Source organism: Sinocyclocheilus rhinocerous, unplaced genomic scaffold (genome assembly GCF_001515625.1).
Source record: "Sinocyclocheilus rhinocerous isolate Xijiao unplaced genomic scaffold, SAMN03320098_v1.1 scaffold772, whole genome shotgun sequence".
Lineage (NCBI taxonomy): Eukaryota > Metazoa > Chordata > Actinopteri > Cypriniformes > Cyprinidae > Sinocyclocheilus > Sinocyclocheilus rhinocerous.
The window spans coordinates 205893-229346 of record NW_015641026.1 but is presented as its reverse complement, the minus strand read 5'-3'; the positions used below and the strand labels follow the sequence as shown (position 1 = coordinate 229346).

The window sequence follows — 23454 nt, the reverse complement described above, 5'->3', positions numbered from 1 at the left end:
CCACGCATGCTCCAATTTCACTTCGCCACACTAACTCTTTCACCTCTGCAAAAATGATAATAAAAAAATTAATAAATAAAAACAAGACGTGTAAATAAAAATAATAATTTTCTTTTTGTACAAATAGGATCTTGTATTAGTTTTCTGGTTCAGCGAAGAGCATGTGTGAGGGAAAGAAGCAGAGCGACTGTGTTTTGATCTGTGTGTTACATGTTGTACATGCACTAGGGTAAAAGCTTTCCTCATGCTTGCCTCTGATGGACTGGACTTGACCTGCACAACAGACACCGATTTAACCCTGTATAATAAAGAGCAGATGTTGACCTTACTGACTCCCAAGTAGAATCAGGAAACGTATGGTGTTTTCACTTTGGATGTTGCATGTTTTGTTGGTGGTTTGTTCATACTATTTTTGTGTCCAGATTCTATTTACAAAAAGAGAAAAAGATTATGAAAAATTAATCAGATCTAAATATGTATGCTGACTGTACAAAGATATGCTTGTATAATCCGTCTGGTTTTCCACTTAATGTAAACTGATGAAAAAAAATCCAGCTGTCATGGTTTTTGTGGTTGTACACAAACGGTATTGATAAATTATGCAAATTGTGCTGTAATAAAAGGCTAATGCCCCAAGTCTAAATATTAAATGATATATGTAAAATTCTCCCTGAAGTGAATTTATTTGTAAGCCACTTTTACACCATTCTATCTATCTATCTATCTATCTATCCAGGCACGTGCACACCGACAAAGACATAAAAGGGGGCTTGAGCACATGCCCTTTTTCTTCCTCTAGAGAAAGTGCCCTTTTTTTCTGGGGAGTGTCTTTTTTTAATTTTTTATAAATGAATATATGTATATAGCTATATGTGCGCGCGTGTGTGTGTGTGTGTGTTTCTGTTTGCGCACAGCTTTCCCTGTCAAACTAATAAAAAAATCAAAATGTCGGGTCGGGAAATGTTGAGACTGTCGAGCATATTATGTCTATGCTGTCGAGTTCCGACGCCCCTCCGCGCAGGCGCAGCACACAGCAGTGTAGCGCACGTTGATCGGCACATGCGCATCAGGCAGAGAGCCGCAGAAGTGAAGCCCTCCCTCCCTTTCAGTTGTGTTTGTCTTGGTGTGGAGGTGAGTGGTGATGAACAAAAGACTAAAAACTACCTGTGCCTCGAATTTACAGCTAATTACCCAAAAGACAAAAGGCTTATCTATCTACCTATCTATCTGTCTACCCTATCTATCTATCTATCTGTCTTCTGTATTTATCTGTCTGTCTACCAGCAGTTTGTGGGTAGTAAGAAACATAAGAACAGGTAATGTCATACTGCTTTGCCATTGTGCTTCATTTTCTTGTTTTATAGTTTTATAAGAATATTATATTTTGCAAAGATAAAAAGTGTGACTAATAGTGGGACTTTTATTTTGAAGTAAACGGTGGTGTCGTCGACACATTACGTCGGACCATGCGGTAAAAACATTGGAGGTTTCTGTTGATATTTCACTAGTAATGCATCGCTGTTGTGTGTATTTCTTTTCCTTTAAGTAGTCTACTTAGAAGGATTTCACTGAGCTAAATGGAGGAAGAAAGCACATTAAAGCCCTTAATCAAAGCAGTTCAACATGGAGAGCTGTGCACAGTCAGAGAACAACTCAATGAGCACGTCAACAAGCAGGCTGTCATCTATACTCATTTTGGGAAATCTGGAGATACTTTACTGCACTATGCTGCCAGACATGGACACATGGACATTTTGCGTTATTTAGTAGAGGAGCTCAACATGGACATTGAGGTGTATAACAACGACTACAAGAGAGCTCTGCATGAGGCTTCTTCCATGAGTCATTATGAGTGTGTGCGGTACCTCATTGCCAGGGGAGCGAAAATAGACAGTTTGAAGAAAGCAGACTGGTAAGTTATAATCATTGATTTGAATAAAAGAATTTGCATGTAGTGGGTGGGATATGGTATCAGGAGGCAGATTATTGCTCAACGCCTTCGATAGCTCAGTTGGTAGAGCGGAGGACTGTAGAGGTTCAACACTGTCATCCTTAGGTCGCTGGTTCGAATCCGGCTCGAAGGAAATTTTTTTTAGTTGAGTGCAAAATACTGTTTGTCTGCCGTTGTTTGTATATATATTTATACGTCATTTAATACCAGCGTTGTTATTATTATTAAATATTTAAAAAATGTCGTTATTTGAAATAAATATAGAATAAAAAATAAATATTAAATTAATGCTGAAAAACGTTTCAGTAATAGCATTACTAAAACTGAAAAAAATAAAATAAATGAAACCTAGATAAAAATTACAAAATTATTAAAGCTCAAAATATTACAATTAAATCTAATTCAAAATATTAATAAATACCATAATAGTATAAATAACACTTTTTAATACATCTTTACTAACCCACATTTATTTTGAAAAATGTTCAGTATTTCATGAATTCGGCAAATACAATACTCCGTTATTAATCACAAATAATGTGAATAGATTATTTTAAAAGGATTAAATATAAACGAAAGATACAGTTTAAGATGCATAAGGAATATACCATTTTTAACTTAAAAGATTTAATATATATAAATAAATAAGTATAAATATAAATGAAAAGTTTTTATTGGTACAAATTAAACAAGTGAAAATTTGTAAAGTATAAATTGTAAAATTATAATGTGTGCACATAAATCCACACAGAACATGTTTGGGCATTGATCATTTTCATGTAGCTCTCAGTGTTATTTTAGTATTTTATATATATACACTATTATAATATTTATTAATATTTTGAATTAGCTTTTATTTTTCATTTTTAATTTTAGTTTTAGTAATTTTGTTGTACTTTTGTGATTTTAATTATTTTAATTAAAATATTTCTATTTAGCTTTAATTAATTTTTTTATTTCAACTTTAGTTTTTGTATTTTAGTACTTCTTCAAACTTATTTCATTTAGTTGCCAAGCCAGCATTTCTGATTTTCTTTCAGAAATTATGCATGCTAACAATTTTATGATTTTTAATAATAATTAAAAACAGATTTCATTAACAATTAGAGAACATTTATTACCTAGACACAGAACGCAAGCCGTGTAGTTGGCACTGTCAAAATATGAAAGCCTGATTACAAGCGAGCTATCAAAAATATCACACTAAAATAATAAAACACAAAATTATTCTTGGTGCGTTATTAACCTGATATTAAACAACACGGAAATGCAATATGAATTATATTCATTTTTTACATTTTATTTCAGCTTTACTTTAGTTAACGAAAATGATTTTTAATTGTTTTATTTTTAGTTAGTAATACCAACACTGCCATTTGTTCTCGAGCAGCTTTGCGGCATTTTAACAAAAATGACTTCTATCCTCTTTAGGACCCCTCTTATGATGGCCTGTACCCGTCGAAACCTCGATGTCATTTTGGAGCTGCTGAATCACGGTGCTGACCCAGTGCTGCAGAACAAGGATGGATGGATTCATTTTTTACATTTTATTTCAGCTTTACTTTAGTTAACGAAAATGATTTTTAATTGTTTTATTTTTAGTTAGTAATACCAACACTGCCATTTGTTCTCGAGCAGCTTTGCGGCATTTTAACAAAAATGACTTCTATCCTCTTTAGGACTCCTCTTATGATGGCCTGTACCCGTCGAAACCTCGATGTCATTTTGGAGCTGCTGAATCACGGTGCTGACCCAATGCTGCAGAACAAGGATGGATGGAACTCATTCCACATTGCATGCAGAGAAGGAGATCCAGCCATCATACACCACATCCTACTGGCCAAACCCGAGGTCTGGAAGACAAAGAGCAAGACTGGCAGAACGCCCCTCCACACTGCTGGTATAGAAGCAAATTATTTTTTCCCCCAAAATGTCCCAGATTTGCATTTATTTATCTTCCTTTTTCTCACACAAGCTATGCACGGCTGTGAGGATGCAGTGAAGATTTTGCTTCAAAGGTAACATATTTTGAGTATGCGTGTATAACACAATGCCTTCTTATTTTGCTCACACGGTTTGCATGTTAATTCAGTTGTAGCTATGAGCCTGATGGGAAGGACAGTTGTGGAGTCACACCATTTATGGATGCCATAAGGAATGGACACATAGCTATTGCTAAACTGCTTCTTGAGAATCACCAGGTTAGCTCATATTTGCATTATAATTCACTTACAATGTTTTTCTTATACTATATATGAGCATGTCCATGTTTATCTGGTTTAGGCATCTCCTTCAGCGGTAGATATTCTCGGTGTGCAGCCCCTACACCAGGCCTCTGTAACTGCTCAGGAAGAAACACTTTCTTTTCTCGTGCATAATCTTGGTATCGATATAAACTCAAGAGCCACAAAACTGGAGCTGACTGCATTACATTACGCTGCAAAGGTTGTATCTATTGCATTAAACATGAAGCACAGTTAAGATAAACACACTTCCTCTTTTAATCTGGCTTTGATCTCAATGCTCATTTTTCAGGAAGGTCACACAAGCACAATAAAAACACTGCTTGCCCTGGGCGCTGATCTACATGCAAGAGACACAAAAGGAAGATCAGGTAGGATTACACTTTACAGTGTATTTCACTGAATGCCACCTTAGTGAGATGCCGTAATTGGGATCTTTTTATTAGAACACGATGTGAAAATATTTTTTTATGATTTGCAGCTCTACATATGGCATGCATTGGGCAGCATGTGGACGCCGTTAGGATGCTGCTACAATTGGGACTCACAGATACTGAAGACAATACTAGCAATACAGCAAAACAGTATGCCAAACCTCACATTAAAGAAGTGTTTGAGTCTTGAAATGTAATATCTGTGTCAAATGAATAAAACATTGCTTTGAATGAATATTAAGCAAAAGTGGAGACACAAAGTTACAAAATAAATGCTTTTTATGAAAGTCATGTGGTATAACTATGAATTTGTGTCTTTTCATATGAAAAGCGCGACATGAAACTCTGAATATGAACTTGGCTTCGCAGCTGTTTTGGTAATAGTTTGTACACATTTGTGGTCATTGTGGTAACTTGTAAACAAATCGGTGTTTTTGAATGACTCTTTTAAGTGAATCGTTCTCATTTAAGTTCCCTTTACTAAATGAGTCTGAATGAACTGGATGATTTGTTTAATCGGAACAACACTGAATGGCGTTAAACACAAACAAACAAACAAAAGACACTGGGTGAATGATTTATTTCATAACGCAAAGATGCTAAACTTTTCGCCACCTACTGGCGTAACTATGTAACCTATAGAAAGAGTCACTTTAGTCATTTTTGTTTGTTTTCATCAGTGGTAAACCGTTACAGAACATGATAACAGCCATATAAATTGATATATAATATATAAATTGAGCCATATATGTATTAACTTCTTAGCTTTACTGTTATTCTTTATAGAAATGAAAGTAACAAAATATATTTTAAGTACTGTGAACGTATTTAAAGATTCGAGTCATGAATCAAAATCCCCGCCACTTTATGCAGGTGAGCGGTTCTGTTCTGTTTGGCGGTCAGGGGGCGGAGTATTCGCTCACTTTGATTGACAACACAATCCTCCAATCGCAGCTTAGAACGCGCAAACTCGCACGCCCTGCCCACTTCAGCCACACCCACTGGTGGTGACGTGACAGCGCACTTCTTTCATTTCCAGCTTTGCAAGATCTCCATTTTCTTCGGTCCGACGCGTAGGAAAGGGGGATTAAAGACGAGGAAAAATGAATGAAGAATACGACGTTATCGTGTTGGGAACCGGGCTGACGGTATCCGAATATTATTTAATCCAAATACATTCGCGTACATGATGTAAAATTCTTAAGAAAAACCACAGCCAGAGGCTGTTTCGATCTTGTTAGGCGGTGCTGTTACTGTACCGCTCACATTGGGAGGCTAATTACTAACATGCTAACTTTAGCATCATGCTAATCAGCAGCCTGTCGAACTCTATCGGATATGCGAATTAGTAACACTGCTAGCGTTACTCTCAGGCTAATCGGCATTCATTCTAACTGTACGGTTGTGCTAATCTGTCTCTATATGCTAACTTTAGCATCTGTTATAGCTATTCATTGGCGCTCAGAGCCGCGGCTTCACAGGCCTCGGTTACAAATTTGACGGTGTTTTGTGTCTACACAAAACTAATTAATATTGCATTTCCGTGTTGTTTAATATCAGGTTAATAACGCACCAAGAATCCTTTTGTGTTTTATTATTTTAGTGTGATATTTTTGATAGCTCGCTTGTAATCAGGCTTTCATATTTTGACAGTGCCAACTACACGGCTTGCGTTCTGTGTCTAGGTAATAAATGTTCTCTAATTGTTAATGAAATCTTTTTTTAATTATTATTAAAAATCATAAAATTTAGCATGCATATTTTTTCTGCTTTTTAAAACGTAGTCCAGAGGCTTCCTTAATGTTGAGGTGTTTTTTTTTTACAAGAGGTTGTCTTAATAATTATATTAAGGGTGGAGGATTGTTTCATATATTTTTATTTAAAATTAAATGACACAATGAACCAATTTTGAGATTACTTATTGCGTCAACATAGGTCAGTAAACAACCACACCCTCAAGTGAAACAGAAAACCTTCATTACATATTCCACTGCAATGCTTTATATGCCTGTTCATTCAGTCAGGAAGTTGTTTTATGCTTATAATACAGATAAAATGTCATAACCCCCATCCTCCAGGCTTTTACCTGCAAAATTACACCATTCATAGTATACATTATTGTAAATATTTACCTTTAAATTATGCATTGGGAAAACCCCATGATGAAAATTATTCCTGACTGCTACTGTACTTTGCATTTTAGTCAAAGTAATTTGTTTTGTGGGACAGGCCCTGAAAACCTTGCTTCCTTGCTGTCTGAACAGGATCAAGTGCACAATTTTGTTTATTTTTAGTTTTAAAATAAGAAAACATGCACCCACATCTTCCTAAACCTGCACGAGTAGTCTCATAAACCCTGCCAGACTCAAGTGTGCATTAAAACCAATGTTGCATTTTATTGATGGTGGATATCGATTATTCATATTTCATTGCTTTTACTAAAGGCTTGGGTTAGTGTAAAAGTGTTAAAGAAACCTATACAAAGTGGTTCCTCTAAAACAGGAAGTATGGGACGCAAACAGAGAACGTTTTTGTGCAGAGGTGAATTAGGCTATCAGTAGAGAACCAGAAAGGCGTTGGTCCGCTTTGTAGAGGAACCGAGACTGACGTCTTCGGTTTAGTTCTGCAAATCAGACAAGAATGGCAAGCTCAGGGTGGCATGCAAGCAAAAAATGAGCAACAGTGTTCCTGTCTCGGCTGTTTTATGAGGAATTCCTCATAGTTCCTGAGGCCACGGTCTCCCTGAGCATAGTAAGGCTCTGGTATTACATGGCTTATTGCATAATCCCTTTAGCCTGAGCGGGGACAGTATAGTGACTGGAAGTTAGGAGCGTTGATGATGCTTAAACTCCTCTGAGTTTTAAAAGAACAAGGGTCTTGTCACGAGGTTCTTGCCCATTGTAAAACATGTAATCATAGGAATTTTTATACTGGCTTGTTATTCTTTTATAGTAAAACACTTGTTACTTTGTCACTGTCTCTTTACATTTTCTCTTTTTATTGGCAGCTATGCCGTCTCGTATTGTGTAGACGTCTTTCTCCACATAATGTGATGAATCCCCTACAGTGGATTGATGGGAAAAGGCGACAAACAAAAGAAACATCAAATAGTGGATGATTGAGCTTTCACTTGCAGAAGAGAGGGAGAAGTGGTTTTCTGGAGCGTGATGATTTCTGTCGCTGATAGTCATCTGAAGCCAGAACGCTGGATCCCAGCAGGTGTTTAACGCCATGAAAGAGGGAGACAAATGTCAGGAGCATTTCTTAGGGCCTTTCATGTGACTGCAGCCTGATTCTTTATTAAGGAGAAGCAGGTGGTGATCAGCCGCGTGGATCTGCTGTACACTTTACAGCGAATGTTAACGTTTAACCCTTATTGCTGCTAAAAAAAGATCTTTGGATTTAGTACGTAGTCATTTTGTTTCTAGATTTTTCCTTGAGTTATAAATGAACTCATCCTTTGAGCTGAGAGCAGTTGAGTCATGGACATTTGAGGTGAGGACATTGATTATGTGGGCATGACAAATTGGCTTTTGATGTGTAAAACAGCATTTTTGTTTTCCTCCAAGACCAAAAATTTTGGTAACCACCACCTTGGCATGAGCTGATCTGGTGACGTCTGAATTAAGTTGTTTCTATAGTCATGAGGGGTTCGTTTGGGGGTACTTTTTCCACAAAACAGTTTGTGAATTAATTGCACAAACATTTTCTGCTTGTAGTAATACAGTGCCACATATTCAGCAGCGTTGATCAGCTGTGAAGTAGGTCTTATGTTGGTATCCCATCCTGACCTGTTCTAGCTTAACAGTGCGATGCAAAGCAGGCGTTGTCTTGTTTAGATATTTTCTTACATATTTGAAATGCTAAGGACTTGGCTCATCTCCACTCGCATGGGTTTTGTTACTCGTACCTCATCTTAAAATTTGCAGTGAAATGATTTGTGAGCCCATAATAAAGAAAACAATGTCGTTGCTTGCCAGAAAATGAGTTACTGTTGTTAATCGCTTTGAGAGTACATGCCATTGTTAACTGTGTCATTCGATGGCGTCTATTGCGTGTAAAGTCCACTCCTTCACATGATCAGTAGGTTTGCTGTTTCTAATAATTTATTATGGCCTGTGAGAGGACAGTGTTTCAGCATTTCTTTAAAGGCACAATATGTAAGATTTTTTTTATTAAAATATCCAAAAACCACTAGAACAGTGTTATATATTTTGCTGACTTGTGTACTTACATTATCCCAAATGTTTCGAAGAATGTTTAAATCCAGAGAAATAAGCCATTTTAACTAGTGACACGGACCGTGTCCATAGTGTCATTGTGTCGCCTGCCAATGACGTCATAACCCCTCAATTTCCGGTTTTGTTTTGTAGAAAACATGGAAACACCAAAGATGCTTTAATATGTTGTGCGTTTTAATAGACCGGTGACGACTGCACAGAGTAGCATTATAACAGAACTTTCAAATGTATCTAGTGTGATAAAACAGCGCTGCTTTTTTTTCCCCCACATACGGACGACCAGAAGGAGCGGAAGCGGTCGACTGTGGCATAATAAAAGCTGCTGTGGGGGATGAAGACGACAACTCCCATGATTCCACACTCAGTCACGGCGTCATCAAACTACGCCTTTGTCTATTTGTTTATTTTGATTACGTGCCCTCTAGCGACGAAAATTACATATTGTGCCTTTAAACGTCCATGCTCGTAATTTTTTTGTAGCATTTTTTTAAACCAAGCGGTCTGTCATAAGCATTGTAAAAATGTTATGATAGTGTTGTTAACAAAAACAATTTAAAAAAATTTGTTAATTGACTTGAAGCTAAAATAAATTATAAATATCACAGAATAATAAGTACTAAAATAGCTAAAACAGAAATAAAACTAAAGAAGCTAAACATAAAAATACATTACAAAAGCATTATAACAAAACTACTAAATCTTAAACCAACAAAATGAAGCACGAAATGAAAATATAAAAATAAAAGCTAATACTATATAATGACACTAGTTATGGCCCTTAAATGGGTTGAATGTTCAGTTCATGTCTGCACTTCTGTATAGATCATACAGGTGTAACTAGGTTAAGTTGTTTTTGCTACAATGATAGACAGTTTATGATGAATAAAGCTGTCTGTTTTAGTTGTGACATTCTTGTAAAGCATACAGGACATTCCTCTGCTGAACCCCTTTGACCTACTCCACAGTGCCATTGAAAAGAAGTCAAAAATGTGCTAGGGCTTGTTTTAAAGGCATGTCTACAGGATGTCAATATGCTTGGATTGGTTCTTTAAAACAAACAATACATACTTTGTAAAAGTCAAGGACAGCAATGCATCATTTTATTTACTACAGGGATGCAACCTGCTTCAAAACCACTAAATAACTGGCATTCATTATATTACACAAACCATGACTGCATTTTGAATGGCCTGGGGTAATCATGGTCACGTCTGATATGTTGTACTGAATCTGCATTCATGTGTTTCCTCTAGGAATGCATCCTGTCTGGGATCATGTCAGTGAAGGGGAAGAAGGTTCTGCACATGGACAGGAACTCGTACTATGGAGGGGATAGTGCCTCCATCACCCCTCTGGAGGATGTAAGTCACTGTTTGACACCACAGCATTACTCTAAATCTCCACAGACACTATCATTGTCTCTTGGTTTGCTCACAGTTGTACAAGCGTTTCAGCCTTCCTGGCAGCCCTCCTGAGTCCATGGGAAAGGGCCGCGACTGGAATGTGGACCTCATTCCCAAGTTTCTAATGGCCAACGGTAGGAAGCAGCAACATCAAACTTTACATTTACATTTCAGTCGTCACTTGGAATCTGTAATCTCAGCCAAATACGCAGCACGTTCTGGATCGCTCTGCGCCAGGCGCTGCTGGATCCCTCAGTCACACTTAGCCTGTTGCTTAGCAATTTTCCGTCATGCCTCAAGAATACAATGGATGATGATTGTGTCCTTTTCGCATTCATAGGTCAGCTGGTCCGTATGCTGCTGATCACACAGGTGACGCGTTACCTGGACTTCAAAGTGATTGAGGGCAGCTTCGTCTACAAAAAGGGCAGCATCTACAAAGTGCCCTCCACTGAGACTGAAGCTCTGGCATCCAGTAAGTGACATTTTTACGATTCGGATAATCTAAAGATAGGAACAAACACAAGGTGTTGCAAATGCAGCAGAGATTTTTCTTCTGGGGTTTCTTTTTTCCCGTTGCCCTGGCAAAAGGATCAGATTGAAACTGGTGATTTCAAGCCAGCTTTTGCCATTTTTGTACGCATTGTTCATCAGATGGTCAGTGAACAGGCTGTGGGCGGCCCATGGTCCTGCCATCTGAGGCAGAGTCTATAGCCAAGTAGGCTGGAGTGTTTTATTGTCTGAACTAGGGTTGGGCCGATAGACGATGCCATCGTCCATCGCCGATGGCTGACATCGTGATTCCCCCCCACCCCCTCTCTCCCGCAATCCGCCGCATCCCAGTTCCGTGTTTGGAAAAGAAATTAAGTGTACTACGGAAACCCTAAAGGGAATAAATAGCTTACGAGATGGGAGGATAAAAAAAATATTTCAATACTTTTTCTCGCAATTATATCGTTGGGTAAGTATAGGCGACTGTATATAAATTGCGGGCATCAGGGGGCCGCTATTGAAACCGCTTTCAATTGCACACTCTCATTTTACTTTCACTTTCGAGATTCGCGATCACAAGCAGCAGTACTTACTAGGGCTGTGTATCACCAGCAAAGTCACGATACGATACGTATCACGATACCGAGGCCACGATACATATCACGATACGGACTGCACTGACACTCACCTCAGCAGAATTTAGAAAAACAGCTGTTTCTCTCTCTCTGTGTCGTAAATGAACACTCAATGAATTACACTTTTCTGAGAATAGAATATTGAAGTGGAGATCGCTAAACTGCAAGCTAACCGGTGTTTTCAGAAAGCAAGCGCGTTTATCCACAGTGGAGAGAGAGCGCGTGTGCACATGATTGCCAGGTTGACAAAGATAAGTAGCACACTTTGCAGATATTTCCGTATTGCGCAAGTGGAAAGCTCTGTTTCGGGGATTACGTCTCTTTATATCAGGCAACCCAGTTGTGTTCAGCACTAGTACTTACCACACATTTGACAAGATTAGATGTTTGTCATTGCTGCTCAGGATCTGCTAATCATTCGCCATCGTACTATCAGACATTTCTCCTTACTCTGTGTATGTGAGTGAACTTTCATGTACTGTAATGCAACAGGCTACCGCTAGCAAGCAGCTAACCTTTTAGTGGCTCCGTATAACGCGTTATTTGTTTCACGCTTCGGGCACACCCTAACCCCGCCCCGCCCCCCGATGTCATCGTCCATCACGATGTTTCACTGTAGACATCGTCCGATGCCAATTTGGTAGACATCGCCCAACCCTAGTCTGAACCAGGGTTTTTGATGATAAACTGTTGAATAAATTTTGTTAATTGAAATAAAGCTGATATTAAATGAAATATAAATATTAGATAAAAAATTAAGTTGCAGCACTATTAACAGGGTTTGTACGGTCATGAAAAACCTGGAAAAGTCATGGAATTTTAAAACCGCAATTTCCAGGCCTGGAAAAGTCTTTTTAAGTCATTCGGTACTCGCGCGCTCCAGAGACGGTGCGCAGTCACATCCAAAGCGTGCTCGTGCATATATAAAGCTGCCTTGCGAGTACCAAATTGAGATTGGTACCAAACAAGCTCAGTAGAACCCTGCACGGGCCTCAAACATATGCCCTAGTCCGGCCCTTGTCCAACAGCTTATCAGAATTACCGGCTGAGTCCGACTGGAGCCCGTGGGCCTCATTTACGAAACGAACGTATGACAGAAAATTGGGCGTACGGTCGTTTCAACGCAAAACTTGGAATTTATCAATATGGACGTGAGCGGTGGCAACGATCAAATCTCACGTCTGGTCTCCGCTCGTGTACGCACGTTTTTGAGTTACCTGAACTTGCGCGCAGCATAATAAATATGGTGGAGAATTGTAGAATGACAGCATTTTGTTCATTTCCTGATGGTCAAACGAAGCTCATTAGTTGATCGTTAACCAGTAAGATTAGAATGTCTATTTATTTATTTATTTTTTTTATACAGGGCTTTAGCTTTATATGCGCGAATAGCAGCGTAAACAAGACCATGAGGATTCAATCGTCGCATCATGCACCTGCAGCACTTCTGTGAAAGGAGAAATTAAGCCTATATAAAAGGAATAAAATAAATAGGATCACACAAAATATATAATAGGCTATAATATAATTAACAAAAGGAAAAAAAACAAACAATGTGCAACAATTATAGGCTCGTTTTTGTGACACTCTTAATGCATTTTATTTATTTTCTTTATATCTATTTGATTTTATCTATCTGATCGCACAAGCGCCTCACGCACACACAAACAACATTAGTTCTACCGTTGCCTGACATTTCAGCCATTCATCATCAAACTAAAATGCAGTCAACTAAACATAAAAGTTACACTGTTTATTTTAAAAGGTCCGCTGTAAAATGTGTGTAGCGCCCAAACAAACATTTTTGCGCATGTTCTTATATCAAAATAATGGATAAATGTTGTGTATGTGGTAAAAGCCACAGATCAGGAGCAGACTCCTGTGTGAAAGCACAGTCCGTGTTGCTTCTGTACCACGCATGGACTACATACGCTCTGCAAATGGAGTATATGTGAACCTTACATACAGCTCACAAAATCAGGCTTGCGCTGTGTAAGCTATTGTGCAACAATAACACGATTGTACAAACAAAAATACAGTGCATGATCAAACATTTAGGTGAGATAAATATAGATTTTTGAAAAATGTCTAAAAAAATGCCCCCCTCCACCCCTCAAATGAAAAAAAAAAAATCCTCTCACAAGAGTCACCTAAGAGAGGAATTCATTTTCAAAAATGAAATCCAGGCCCTGAATAAATGTCTAAAAATCTTGATTGAATCATCACTATAAATAATTGTACATGGTAAAAAGAAGGCTTTAAAAAGATTGGTATCGGTGATCGGATCGGCAGACACCGCTTTCTGTGATCGGCGATCGGCCTCAAAAATCCTGAACGGAGCACCCCTACTGATATTAGAACATGAGTGAAGTATAAAGCCATGTTTAGGCTACATAATAAATAATAGTTATGCAAACAAATGTTACAAATTAATAGCAAAAATAGAAACATTTTGATTCTTGTGGTATGAGACGGGCTTGTGAGCCCAATGCCGTTTCAGTTTTGCTTGACATTTGTATGCTGTTTATAATGAATGCCACTATAGCCTAATTTGTGTTTTTATTTTATAGTTTAATATATAATTTTATAACTTTTTTTTCATTCTTGTTCTGTTCTGAATACCATTAATTTAATATATTTGTTGTAGAGTGAGGGGAACTAAATAGGCTATATTTACCAGTATTTTAATATACATATAAATGACAAACTAATGTAGCCTAATTGTTTGCAATTACAAGGTTAACGGGTGTTTTTGGAGTAAGATCAATCATCTTTTTGGCCGGGTTTCGTTTCTCCATGTCGTAAAATCTAGGGGCGAGGCTTCTAAACCAGGGTGTTTTTAGGGGCGTGATATTCAAATGACGATTGTTTTTTGCCGCCACATTTATCAACGTGCGATCATTCGTATCAAACGTAATAAACACTTTTCTCTCACTTCCGTTATCTGTCATACGCGGAAGCCGTTCCGGCGGACGGCGCAGCGCGTGCGCCTCTGAGGTATGCTAGTCTCGCGAGTTTGTTTATAGGAGCAAAGGAAGCAAAGTTTCCTTACTTTAGCAAAGGAAAGTCAGTCTCCTCTTGGTTTATATCAAAATCCTCCGACATTTTTCTTTGCAAATCCTCAGTTTGTACTTCTAATTCATGACCGGCGTTTTGTTTTGTTCTCTCTCCGCATTCGTCACTAATCACGCAATACCGGATTAGTGACGAATACTGGATTTGTCTGAAAGAAGAAAGTCATATACACCTAGGACGCTTCGAAGGTAAGTAAAACACAAGCTAATTTTCATTTTTGGGTGAACTAACCCTTTAAAATAGTTAAGTTTAGTTTTTAATGGCAACGTGGTTATATTTATTTTTGTTTCTTAAGTTAATTTAGAAATATGTTTGGAACATTTTTTGTTTGCTAAATTTAAGTTTTTGTTTTTTAAAGTAACGACCAAGCGGCCAGTGGCAGACAGTGAGTTAATCATAGCCTATGTTTGATCAATTTAGCCTTCTCAAATCATCACCACTTGACTAAAATATAATCTATATATAAATTTCACAATGTTAGTTTAAAAGGCTAACCTAGATAAATGTTTGCTATTAGGCGCGTATCCAATCATTTGTGTGGAGAGTGGAAGCTAAATCGCGCTCTGCAGAAATTGGATTTGCCAGCGCGATCACTTGCATTTTTTTCTTATAACAGTGGAAACAACTGTCATTTTTGCTCATAAAGGTAAGAGTAATACATCATTCGGGACTGTTAAGGGTCTACTTTTATTTGTGTGCACTCACAATATCAGCATACGTAGTGATTTTTTAGAAAACAAACTGCGCTTTCTGCCGTCTCGGTCTTGAGCAGAAGCTCTTCACAAAAATGGAACTGAAACCGAATATTCTATTTCCCCTGGCCCCGACACATTCATCATGGTAATTACTTGCTGGGGTTTGCGGCAAGCTTTATTGCGTGTGCTTTAACGCTAAACTCTTCCAGCACTCGCTGCTGCTGCTAGACGCTAAACACCGTCAAGCCTCTCTTGACAGTCGCGGTAGCACGGTCTCGTGTTGTTTCCACCAGCGCGGCAAATCCTTTTCATCACCATAAAAATTGATGGATATCTAAAACATAAAAATGAGGAAGCCTAAAACAAGCCCGATGGGCGGCCCGCTTCTGAGCTATGATGTGAAAATTGTCCCGAAGCCATAAGTAAGTCGGGGCCTGTCGGGGTTGGGGCTGAAATGCAGGGCTCTAAATAGCGCAGCATGTTGCGTTCAAGCGGCAAAAATACACACAAAATGACCAACCTGGTGATTATCCTCATAAGCACTGTTGGTTTTTTCTTAAGTGAATGTAAACAGTTGCGAAAGAGAAAAGTTTTCAAAACGTTTAACTGAGTTAAATAAATGATAACATAGTGATGTGATATGTTCTCTGTGTGGAGTAACGTCTGACGCAGTTGCAGCTTGTACTTATTACTAAAACAAGAAAGCAAACAATAGAACTAATAGTCATTAATTTTAGTTGTGATAATTTGAACTGATTTTTATTCTTGTAAAATAATGGAACATTAGGTCATGAATATTGTCTCAAAAGTCATGGAAATTTATTGGTAAAAATGTGTACGAACCCTGTATTAAGACCTGGAAATAAAAATGAAAACGAAATAAATTAAAGTTAAATAGAAAATGTAAAAAATATAAAAGACAATTTAAATTATTAATAAAAAACTATAATGATATATCAATAAAAATCACCCTGGTCTGAAAGGAAGAGTGGGTCTGTTATGAGTAGAGAGGAATTACAGTGAAATGATGATTATGGACGTCTCGCCCTACTTCCCTTTTGATTAATTTTGCAACATAATGAAATAATTGTGTGTAAAACAGTTCAGTAGTTCGTCTTTTTTTTGCAGACTAAGTAAGAGATGCTGGTATGTTTTTTTCCATGAAATACATTCCACCAAACAAAGTGCATGCTGTCATAGCTGATGGGGTAAAAATATCATCTTTAACATGTAACAATTATCCTTTAGGCCTCATGGGACTTTTCGAGAAAAGACGATTCAGGAAGTTCCTTGTGTTTGTTGCCAACTTTGATGAAAATGACCCAAAGACCTTGGAGGGAGTGGACCCAAAAAAGACCACCATGCGAGATGTGTACAAAAAGTTTGACCTCGGGCAGGATGTTGTCGACTTCACCGGCCACGCTCTCGCACTCTACCGCACAGATGAGTGAGTCAAAACCTAGTCTACTTTTTGGAGGAAGTTCTAAAACACTGATGTCGCAGGCTTGTTTGCTCCATGAAGTTAAGCCTGTTTGTGTGGTGTTTGTGTTGTCTATCCGTCCAGCTACCTGGATCAGCCCTGCATGGAGACGATAAACAGGATTAAGTTGTACAGCGAGTCTTTGGCGAGGTATGGAAAGAGTCCATATCTGTACCCTCTCTATGGCCTAGGAGAGCTGCCCCAAGGCTTCGCCAGGTGAGTTTCCCCAACCATTCCTCTGCTACTAACATTCACATATTTTTAAACCTGTCTGTGTGTATTGTGCTTGGATTGCAGTACTCTGTAAATACACTAGCAGTTTATTTTTGTCACTCACAGATTAAGTGCCATTTATGGAGGAACCTACATGCTGAACAAGCCCATTGAGGAGATTATTATAGAGAACGGCAAAGTGGTGGGCGTCAAATCTGAGGGAGAGGTGAGTTTCTGTTGCAAGCTGTGTGAAAACTGATTTGTCCTTAAAATGTGCTGTGACTTTAATGCTGTTTATTCTTCACGGTCAGATCGCTCGCTGCAAGCAGCTGATTTGCGACCCCAGCTATATAATGGACCGAGTCAACAAGGTGGGTCAGGTGATCCGGGTCATCTGCATCATGAGCCACCCCATCAAGAACACCAGCGATGCCAACTCCTGCCAGATCATCATCCCTCAAAACCAGGTCAACAGGAAGCACGGTTAGTTTGACAGGAAGCCACAGCGCTTGCATGTTCAGTGGGCTCTTACCTTATTTTAATCTCTTATTATTTTATATTTGGTGTATTTTAGGGTTGGCAGTAACAAATTGAAATTACAGGATTTTTGATACCAAATTTATTTTCATAATGCTCTTGAACAGTTTTTTTTAGAAGTTAAATTTATAAATAATTTAAATATGAATAGAAAGTAATGGCATGTAGCTTTCCAATATTTTAATAAAAAATTCAAATTTGTCCAAGTAATTATTTATTTTTTACATTCATAAAAGGCCTAATACACTTATCTGAGATATTGCCATGTATCAGTTTTTTTGCCACCTGTTTACATTTGATATAATTTACATAATAATATTATAATAATTATATATCCACTGCCATTCAAAAGTTTGAGGTCATTTAGACTTTAGGAAATTAATACTTTTATTTAGCAAGGAAACATTAAATTGGTTTAAAAGTAACAGTAAAGACATTTACAAAAGATGTTACAAATGATTTCTGTTATGTTCTTTTTAAGAAAAGAATCCTAAAAAAATGATAATTTCCACAAAAATATTAATATTTCATCACTGATAATAAGAAATGTTTCTTGATCACCAAATTTACATTTTATAATGATCTTTGAAGAATCATGTGACACTGGAGTAATGGCTGCTTAAAATTCAGCTTTGTCATCGCAGGATTAAATTACATTGTAAAATACGTTCGAATAGAAATGCTGTTTTAAATGGTAATAATATTTCACAATATTCCTGTTTTTACTGTAGTTGTGATTAAATAAATGTAGCCTTGGTGAGCATTGAATTTTTCAAAAGCATTCAAAATATTACCGACCCCAAACTTTTAAAAGGTACATTATTGTACATTAAAACCATCTCTTCCTTTTAGATATCTATGTGTGCATGATCTCTTACGCACACAATGTGGCAGCCCAGGGTAAATACATAGCCATAGTCAGCACCACTGTGGAGACCAGCGACCCTGAGAAAGAGATCAAACCAGCCCTGGACCTTTTGGAACCGGTTGAGCAGAAGTACGTTTGTGTGCACTCGCTGATATCTACAACTTACTTTGACATGCATGCAATCGGATAAATAAGAATTTTGTGCTATATGTGACCTTCCTGCAGATTTGTGAGCATCAGTGATCAGTATTCGCCAACCGATGTGGGATCTGACAGCCAGGTAAGTGTTTACATTGTGCTCACTTGATATACAAGAGTGACTACAGTACTAAGTTTGTATTTATCTGCACCCAGATCTTTGTCTCTCGCTCCTATGATGCCACGACCCACTTCGAGACGACCTGCGACGATATCAAAGACATCTACAAGCGAATGACGGGCACGGAGTTTGACTTTGCCGAAATGGAACGCAAGAAGAATGACATCTTCGGAGACTGTGCTGACCAGTAAACTAGCTCCAGCTGCTCTTGAATATCAGATATTCAGACGATCATAATCTTAACATTTAAAAAGAAAAAAGAAAAAAAAAGGCAACCAAACTGGGCGAGCTGGCTATCCAAGCGTATGTTTTGCCCTTAATGGAATTTCATGTAAACCGTTATACAAATTTAGCATTTTTGGGGGGGCGGAGAAGGTTCTGCCAGTCTGCTTTTTATAATCAGGAAACGAGATCCATTTTGCACTGATTGTTTATCAACGCCCTGTAATCGGTTTCCATCATGTGATCTTTAGCTCAACCTGCTTAGACATGGGATGTGAAAAGTCCAGAGATGCCAAATAAGATGTATTCAAGTGATATGAAGAAATGCATATTTTTAAAATGTACTGGTGTTAGCTGTCAAGAGGAGGGGGATCGGGTTTTGCAAAATTGCGAAATGATCTGTTTTGAGTTTGGCCAGGTTTAACAGCACACGTTTTTATTTTTAAAAGAAACTATCTACTTCTAAGATAACTTCCAGGGATTATTCATTATTCTTTTTTCCTACAAATTACAACTGGTGCTTAAACTAGTATCCTCAATATTTCGTTTGCAATATTTATCCAATTTCCTTGCGTTTACAGATCGAAGGGAAGTATCAAGCACACACAGTGTAGATGATCTTTTATGTAATCCGTGTCCAACCACACAGTATTCGTTTTGCAAAATGCTCATGTGATTTGACATAACTGACCCCCTATTAGCTGTAAATTGTGCTACTTGTCGGAAGGGCCAGGGTTTCTTTCAGCTTTGCCTTGCATCTCTTTTCTGATGGGTTATGCGTGATTCTAAGGCTACTACATGGAGGTTATCACACGTCAGTGGGAAAAGCTGCTTAACTGTAAGTCTGGAATCTGCTTGTCTAGTGTGTGTTAGGGAGCTCTTCTTCTCCTTCACCTCAGAGCAGAGAGAGGAGCAGGCAGTGTCTCCTCAACGGCTCTGATGTGTTAGCAAGGACCAAAATGTCTATGGCAGTATTGACATGACCAGGGCCCTGTGCAAAATGTCACCAATGTTTTAAAAAAGAAAACAACAAGCGCTGAACGAATGGGGCTCAAATGATTTCTGTACTGCGAAGTAAAAATGTTAACTTGTGGAAAATTGACTTTGTGTTTTTATTTATTAACTACCTAGTTTCACTAACAATTATTTTTAATTGTTAAATATGAATGATGATCCATATTTTATAAACAAGAATATTTATGATTTTTATTTTGTTATTATTATTGTGTGGCCTGCATGTTTACATCACAAAAACAAAGCAGTTAAATGTAATTTTGTAAAGTGGTATTAAATATATATCACAAGTGCTTCGTTAATATAAAAGTTATATTTTGACATTCAAAAAGGTTATTAATAAACAATTAATGGTAGTGACCGCTGTGGAGGGACTACATCTCCCAGAATCCTTTGCGTATTTGCCGTATTCAATACGTAGTGTCGCAAATCATAAACTGCACAGGCGGCTTCTCTAAATATAAAACAAGTTTACTTTATCAGCACGTTGGTCGCATGCTATATGAGTAATATTTGTTAAATGTCAAGTAGATTTAATAAATTATGGAACTCACCGCTGCCAGATCAACGTTTTATGGTGACATCGGTGAGTATCTGTCTAATATCAATGCATTTTATGCTTAACCGACTCCTGTCTTTGCAATTGCTTAACATTGCTGTGTAATAGACGGTGGAAATATATTTCCCATTAGATCTATTCCCACTTAAAACGAAATAAATGACTGCATTTGTAGGTCACTGGGCTGACCGCACGCCGGTACACGAGGCTGCGTCTCTAGGTCGAGCGCTGCAGTTAAAACAGCTGATAGAAGCAGGAGCATCAGTTAATATCGTGTCTGTTGATAACTTCACCCCTCTGCATGATGCCTGCATCCAAGCCCATCCAAAGTGTGTTCAAATCCTGCTGGAGGCTGGAGCTCAGGTGGGTTACGGCACAAGGTATATTTTAATGAGGGCCTCTTTTGAGTGATGTTGTTCTTCTTCGCGTATGCTTAGCTTTTATCCAAAGTGACTTACAGCGTTGGGGAGTAACTAGTTACATGTAACGGCGTTACGTAATTAAATGACAAAATAAATGTAACTAATCAGTTACAGTTACTGAGAAAAAAAAGTGTAATTAAATTACAGTTATTTATGAAAATGATAACGATTACAATCTGAGTACTTGTATTAATATTTACTATATTTTTTTGTTTATTTTAAATCGGTATTTAACTTCAGAACGATCTCAAAGTAAAAAGAGGTGCTAAATTCAGATTTTGTGGTGGATGTACTTTCAAATTAAATGATTATAGTCTTAATTCTAGAGATGAAGGATTAAAGTTAGTTTGATTACTTCTATTGTCCTCATTTGTAAGTCGCTTTGGAAAGCATCTACTAAATGTAAATGTAAATTTCAAAAAATAATCAAATGTATTCAACGTTACTTTAATAAAGTAATTGAAATACTTAGACTACTTATTACATTTTAAATAGGGTAACTTGCAATCTGTAATCTAGCCTATAACATTTCCAAAGTAACCTTCCCAACAATGGTGACTTACAATAAAGGAGCATAAGCAAATCATCATAGAGCCAACAATATTAGAGAAGATGGGAGGAATAACAAGGCACTGAAAATTTAATTAATAAGTAACACACATCCCACCCTGCAAAACTCAGTCATGACTAGTCTAAGGTATAAACTATATTCGCCATTGAAAACTGTGTGTGCAGGTGGATGTGCGCACCATCCATGGCAGTACTCCTCTCTGTCACGCCTGTGCGGCTGGCAGCATAGAAAGTGTCAAGCTGCTGGTGGATCATGGAGCGTCCGTCAACCCTTCCCTGACCGCCCTCACGGCTTCACCCCTCCATGAGGCCTGCATACGAGGTGAGATAGCCAGGAGAGGGTATGCTTTGTGTTTAGATTGTTTGTTTTCTCATGATCTCTGTGCAGGTAGCCCAGACTGTGTGAAGCTTATGATAGACAAGGGAGCGCTGCTGGAGGCCTTTGACATTTACTTCGGGACGCCGTTACATGCTGCTTGTGCTAAAGCTCACTTAGACTGTGCCCTGCTGCTGCTCAATGCAGGTGAGGCACTTTTTTATAGGTGTAGTTTATATATTTTATTTTGCACTGCTATGTATTATTCTGCATTATTATTTTTTCATACTTTCAAAGGTGCAAAGGTGAATGCCACCAAGTTCCATGAGACGGCACTGCATCATGCGGCGAGGGCCGAGAGAGTGGACCTGGTGGAGCTGCTGGTGGAGTTTGGTGGAAATGTCAACATAAGTGATAACTTGGGTCACAAACCTAGAGACTATACAAAACCTGAATCTCCTGCCAATCTCTGTCTGCTGCACTATGAGAGTATGTTACAATCTGCATATGTGCTGTACAGTATATTACGAGACATCTCAGAATGATTTCATCTGCTGTTCTGTTTTTCTGCAGGTAACTTTCTGTCTCTGCAGCAGCTGTGCCGTATCGTCCTGAGGACTGTGTTGGGTGCTAGAGCTCTGGAGCTGATCCCTAAACTGGACATTTCACAGCGCATCATTGATTACCTCATTTATAAATCATACATTTATAAATAAGTTCCCTAGAGTCTTATTTTCAGGTTTAGAAACCTTTAATGGACTGCAGTTTATATAGTCTTACGTTTGTAAGTCAATTCATTTAATGTTTGACAACCAGAAAGTGTCCAAATACTTTGTCTTAAAGGTATTGTTTTATAATTTAAACATATCAAACTTTTCTTGCTTGAAAATAGTTTGTGATATACTTTATTAAAATAAATGCCATTGGTTTTCAATCAGGAAGTCCTGAAAGCACTTTAGGGGGTCTGTTGAGAAGATATATAAAGCATATAGCACTTAACTTTTTGTGACATGTTTAACTATTTAACTCATAAAAATGTCTGTCTATTAAGCGTTATGTATTGTTAATATTCTTAATTAAAGCTACTGTAATGTGTTATCTGGTATGCCATGTCCCTGGGTCTGTAAAGGTTGAAAGCTCTTGATTTAATGCACTCACATTCCTACATTTGTCCAAATGTATCAAATCCTTATTTTTTTAATATGCATTTATAAATAAGTTCCCTAGAGTCTTATTTTCAGGTTTAGAAACCTTTAATGGACTGCAGTTTATATAGTCTTACGTTTGTAAGTCAATTCATTTAATGTTTGACAACCAGAAAGTGTCCAAATACTTTGTCTTAAAGGTATTGTTTTATAATTTAAACATATCAAACTTTTCTTGCTTGAAAATAGTTTGTGATATACTTTATTAAAATAAATGCCATTGGTTTTCAATCAGGAAGTCCTGAAAGCACTTTAGGGGGTCTGTTGAGAAGATATATAAAGCATATAGCACTTAACTTTTTGTGACATGTTTAACTATTTAACTCATAAAAATGTCTGTCTATTAAGCGTTATGTATTGTTAATATTCTTAATTAAAGCTACTGTAATGTGTTATCTGGTATGCCATGTCCCTGGGTCTGTAAAGTTTGAAAGCTCTTGATTTAATGCACTCACATTCCTACATTTGTCCAAATGTATCCAATCCTTATTTTTTTTATATGTGTATATATATATATACACATATACATATATATATATATATAGTATTGACCCCAGTAC

At 37.6% G+C, this 23454-nt stretch overlaps 3 protein-coding genes and 1 non-coding gene across 10 annotated transcripts; all 4 read left to right on the top strand.

Annotated features, from left to right (window-relative positions):
• The first annotated feature begins 1011 nt into the window (after positions 1-1011).
• On the top strand, positions 1012-4968 carry LOC107754065 (ankyrin repeat domain-containing protein 16-like). 6 transcript variants are annotated; one of them, XM_016570382.1, is made up of 9 exons: positions 1012-1131; positions 1550-1912; positions 3383-3473; positions 3722-3851; positions 3927-3969; positions 4044-4152; positions 4235-4396; positions 4487-4565; positions 4676-4968. In XM_016570382.1, the coding sequence occupies exons 2-9, from the start codon at positions 1578-1580 to the stop codon at positions 4816-4818; spliced, it is 1092 nt and encodes a 363-aa protein (XP_016425868.1). In that variant the 5' UTR covers positions 1012-1131; positions 1550-1577; the 3' UTR covers positions 4819-4968. The 6 variants fall into 6 exon arrangements, with proteins under 6 accessions (XP_016425868.1, XP_016425869.1, XP_016425871.1 ...); XM_016570383.1 differs by having other exon boundaries at positions 1547-1912; XM_016570385.1 differs by lacking the exon at positions 1012-1131 and adding an exon at positions 1269-1316.
• trnay-gua (transfer RNA tyrosine (anticodon GUA)) lies at positions 1997-2084 on the top strand. The gene is given in 2 exon segments: positions 1997-2033; positions 2049-2084. It is a non-coding gene; the product is annotated as a tRNA-Tyr (tRNA).
• A 676-nt stretch (positions 4969-5644) lies between the features above and the next one.
• On the top strand, positions 5645-19906 carry LOC107754057 (rab GDP dissociation inhibitor beta). Its single transcript, XM_016570372.1, has 11 exons — positions 5645-5776; positions 10123-10230; positions 10307-10406; positions 10613-10747; positions 16418-16616; positions 16734-16865; positions 16989-17088; positions 17174-17345; positions 18252-18396; positions 18493-18547; positions 18622-19906. Exons 1-11 carry the CDS (start codon positions 5732-5734, stop codon positions 18775-18777), a joined length of 1347 nt encoding a protein of 448 aa, XP_016425858.1. The 5' UTR covers positions 5645-5731; the 3' UTR covers positions 18778-19906.
• A 332-nt stretch (positions 19907-20238) lies between these two features.
• LOC107754064 (ankyrin repeat and SOCS box protein 13-like) lies at positions 20239-22499 on the top strand. Of its 2 annotated transcripts, XM_016570378.1 has the most exons (6): positions 20239-20408; positions 20557-20744; positions 21539-21695; positions 21762-21896; positions 21987-22178; positions 22263-22499. In XM_016570378.1, exons 1-6 carry the CDS (start codon positions 20366-20368, stop codon positions 22403-22405), a joined length of 858 nt encoding a protein of 285 aa, XP_016425864.1. In that variant the 5' UTR covers positions 20239-20365; the 3' UTR covers positions 22406-22499. The 2 variants fall into 2 exon arrangements, with proteins under 2 accessions (XP_016425864.1, XP_016425863.1); XM_016570377.1 differs by having other exon boundaries at positions 21539-21896.
• Positions 22500-23454: the final 955 nt, after the last annotated feature.

Coding starts and splice junctions, on each gene's coding strand:
- LOC107754057 (XM_016570372.1), top strand. CDS start 5,732: ATGAATGAAGAATACGACGTTATCGTGTTGGGAACCGGGCTGACG. Junction 17,089..17,173: donor GCGTCAAATCTGAGGGAGAG/GTGAGTTTCTGT, acceptor CTTCACGGTCAG/ATCGCTCGCTGCAAGCAGCT. Junction 18,397..18,492: donor TTGGAACCGGTTGAGCAGAA/GTACGTTTGTGT, acceptor ACCTTCCTGCAG/ATTTGTGAGCATCAGTGATC.
- LOC107754064 (XM_016570377.1), top strand. CDS start 20,366: ATGGAACTCACCGCTGCCAGATCAACGTTTTATGGTGACATCG. Junction 20,745..21,538: donor TGCTGGAGGCTGGAGCTCAG/GTGGGTTACGGC, acceptor CTGTGTGTGCAG/GTGGATGTGCGCACCATCCA. Junction 22,179..22,262: donor CTGTCTGCTGCACTATGAGA/GTATGTTACAAT, acceptor GTTTTTCTGCAG/GTAACTTTCTGTCTCTGCAG.
- LOC107754065 (XM_016570382.1), top strand. CDS start 1,578: ATGGAGGAAGAAAGCACATTAAAGCCCTTAATCAAAGCAGTTCAACAT. Junction 3,474..3,721: donor ACCCAGTGCTGCAGAACAAG/GATGGATGGATT, acceptor CTGCAGAACAAG/GATGGATGGAACTCATTCCA. Junction 4,397..4,486: donor CATTACATTACGCTGCAAAG/GTTGTATCTATT, acceptor CTCATTTTTCAG/GAAGGTCACACAAGCACAAT.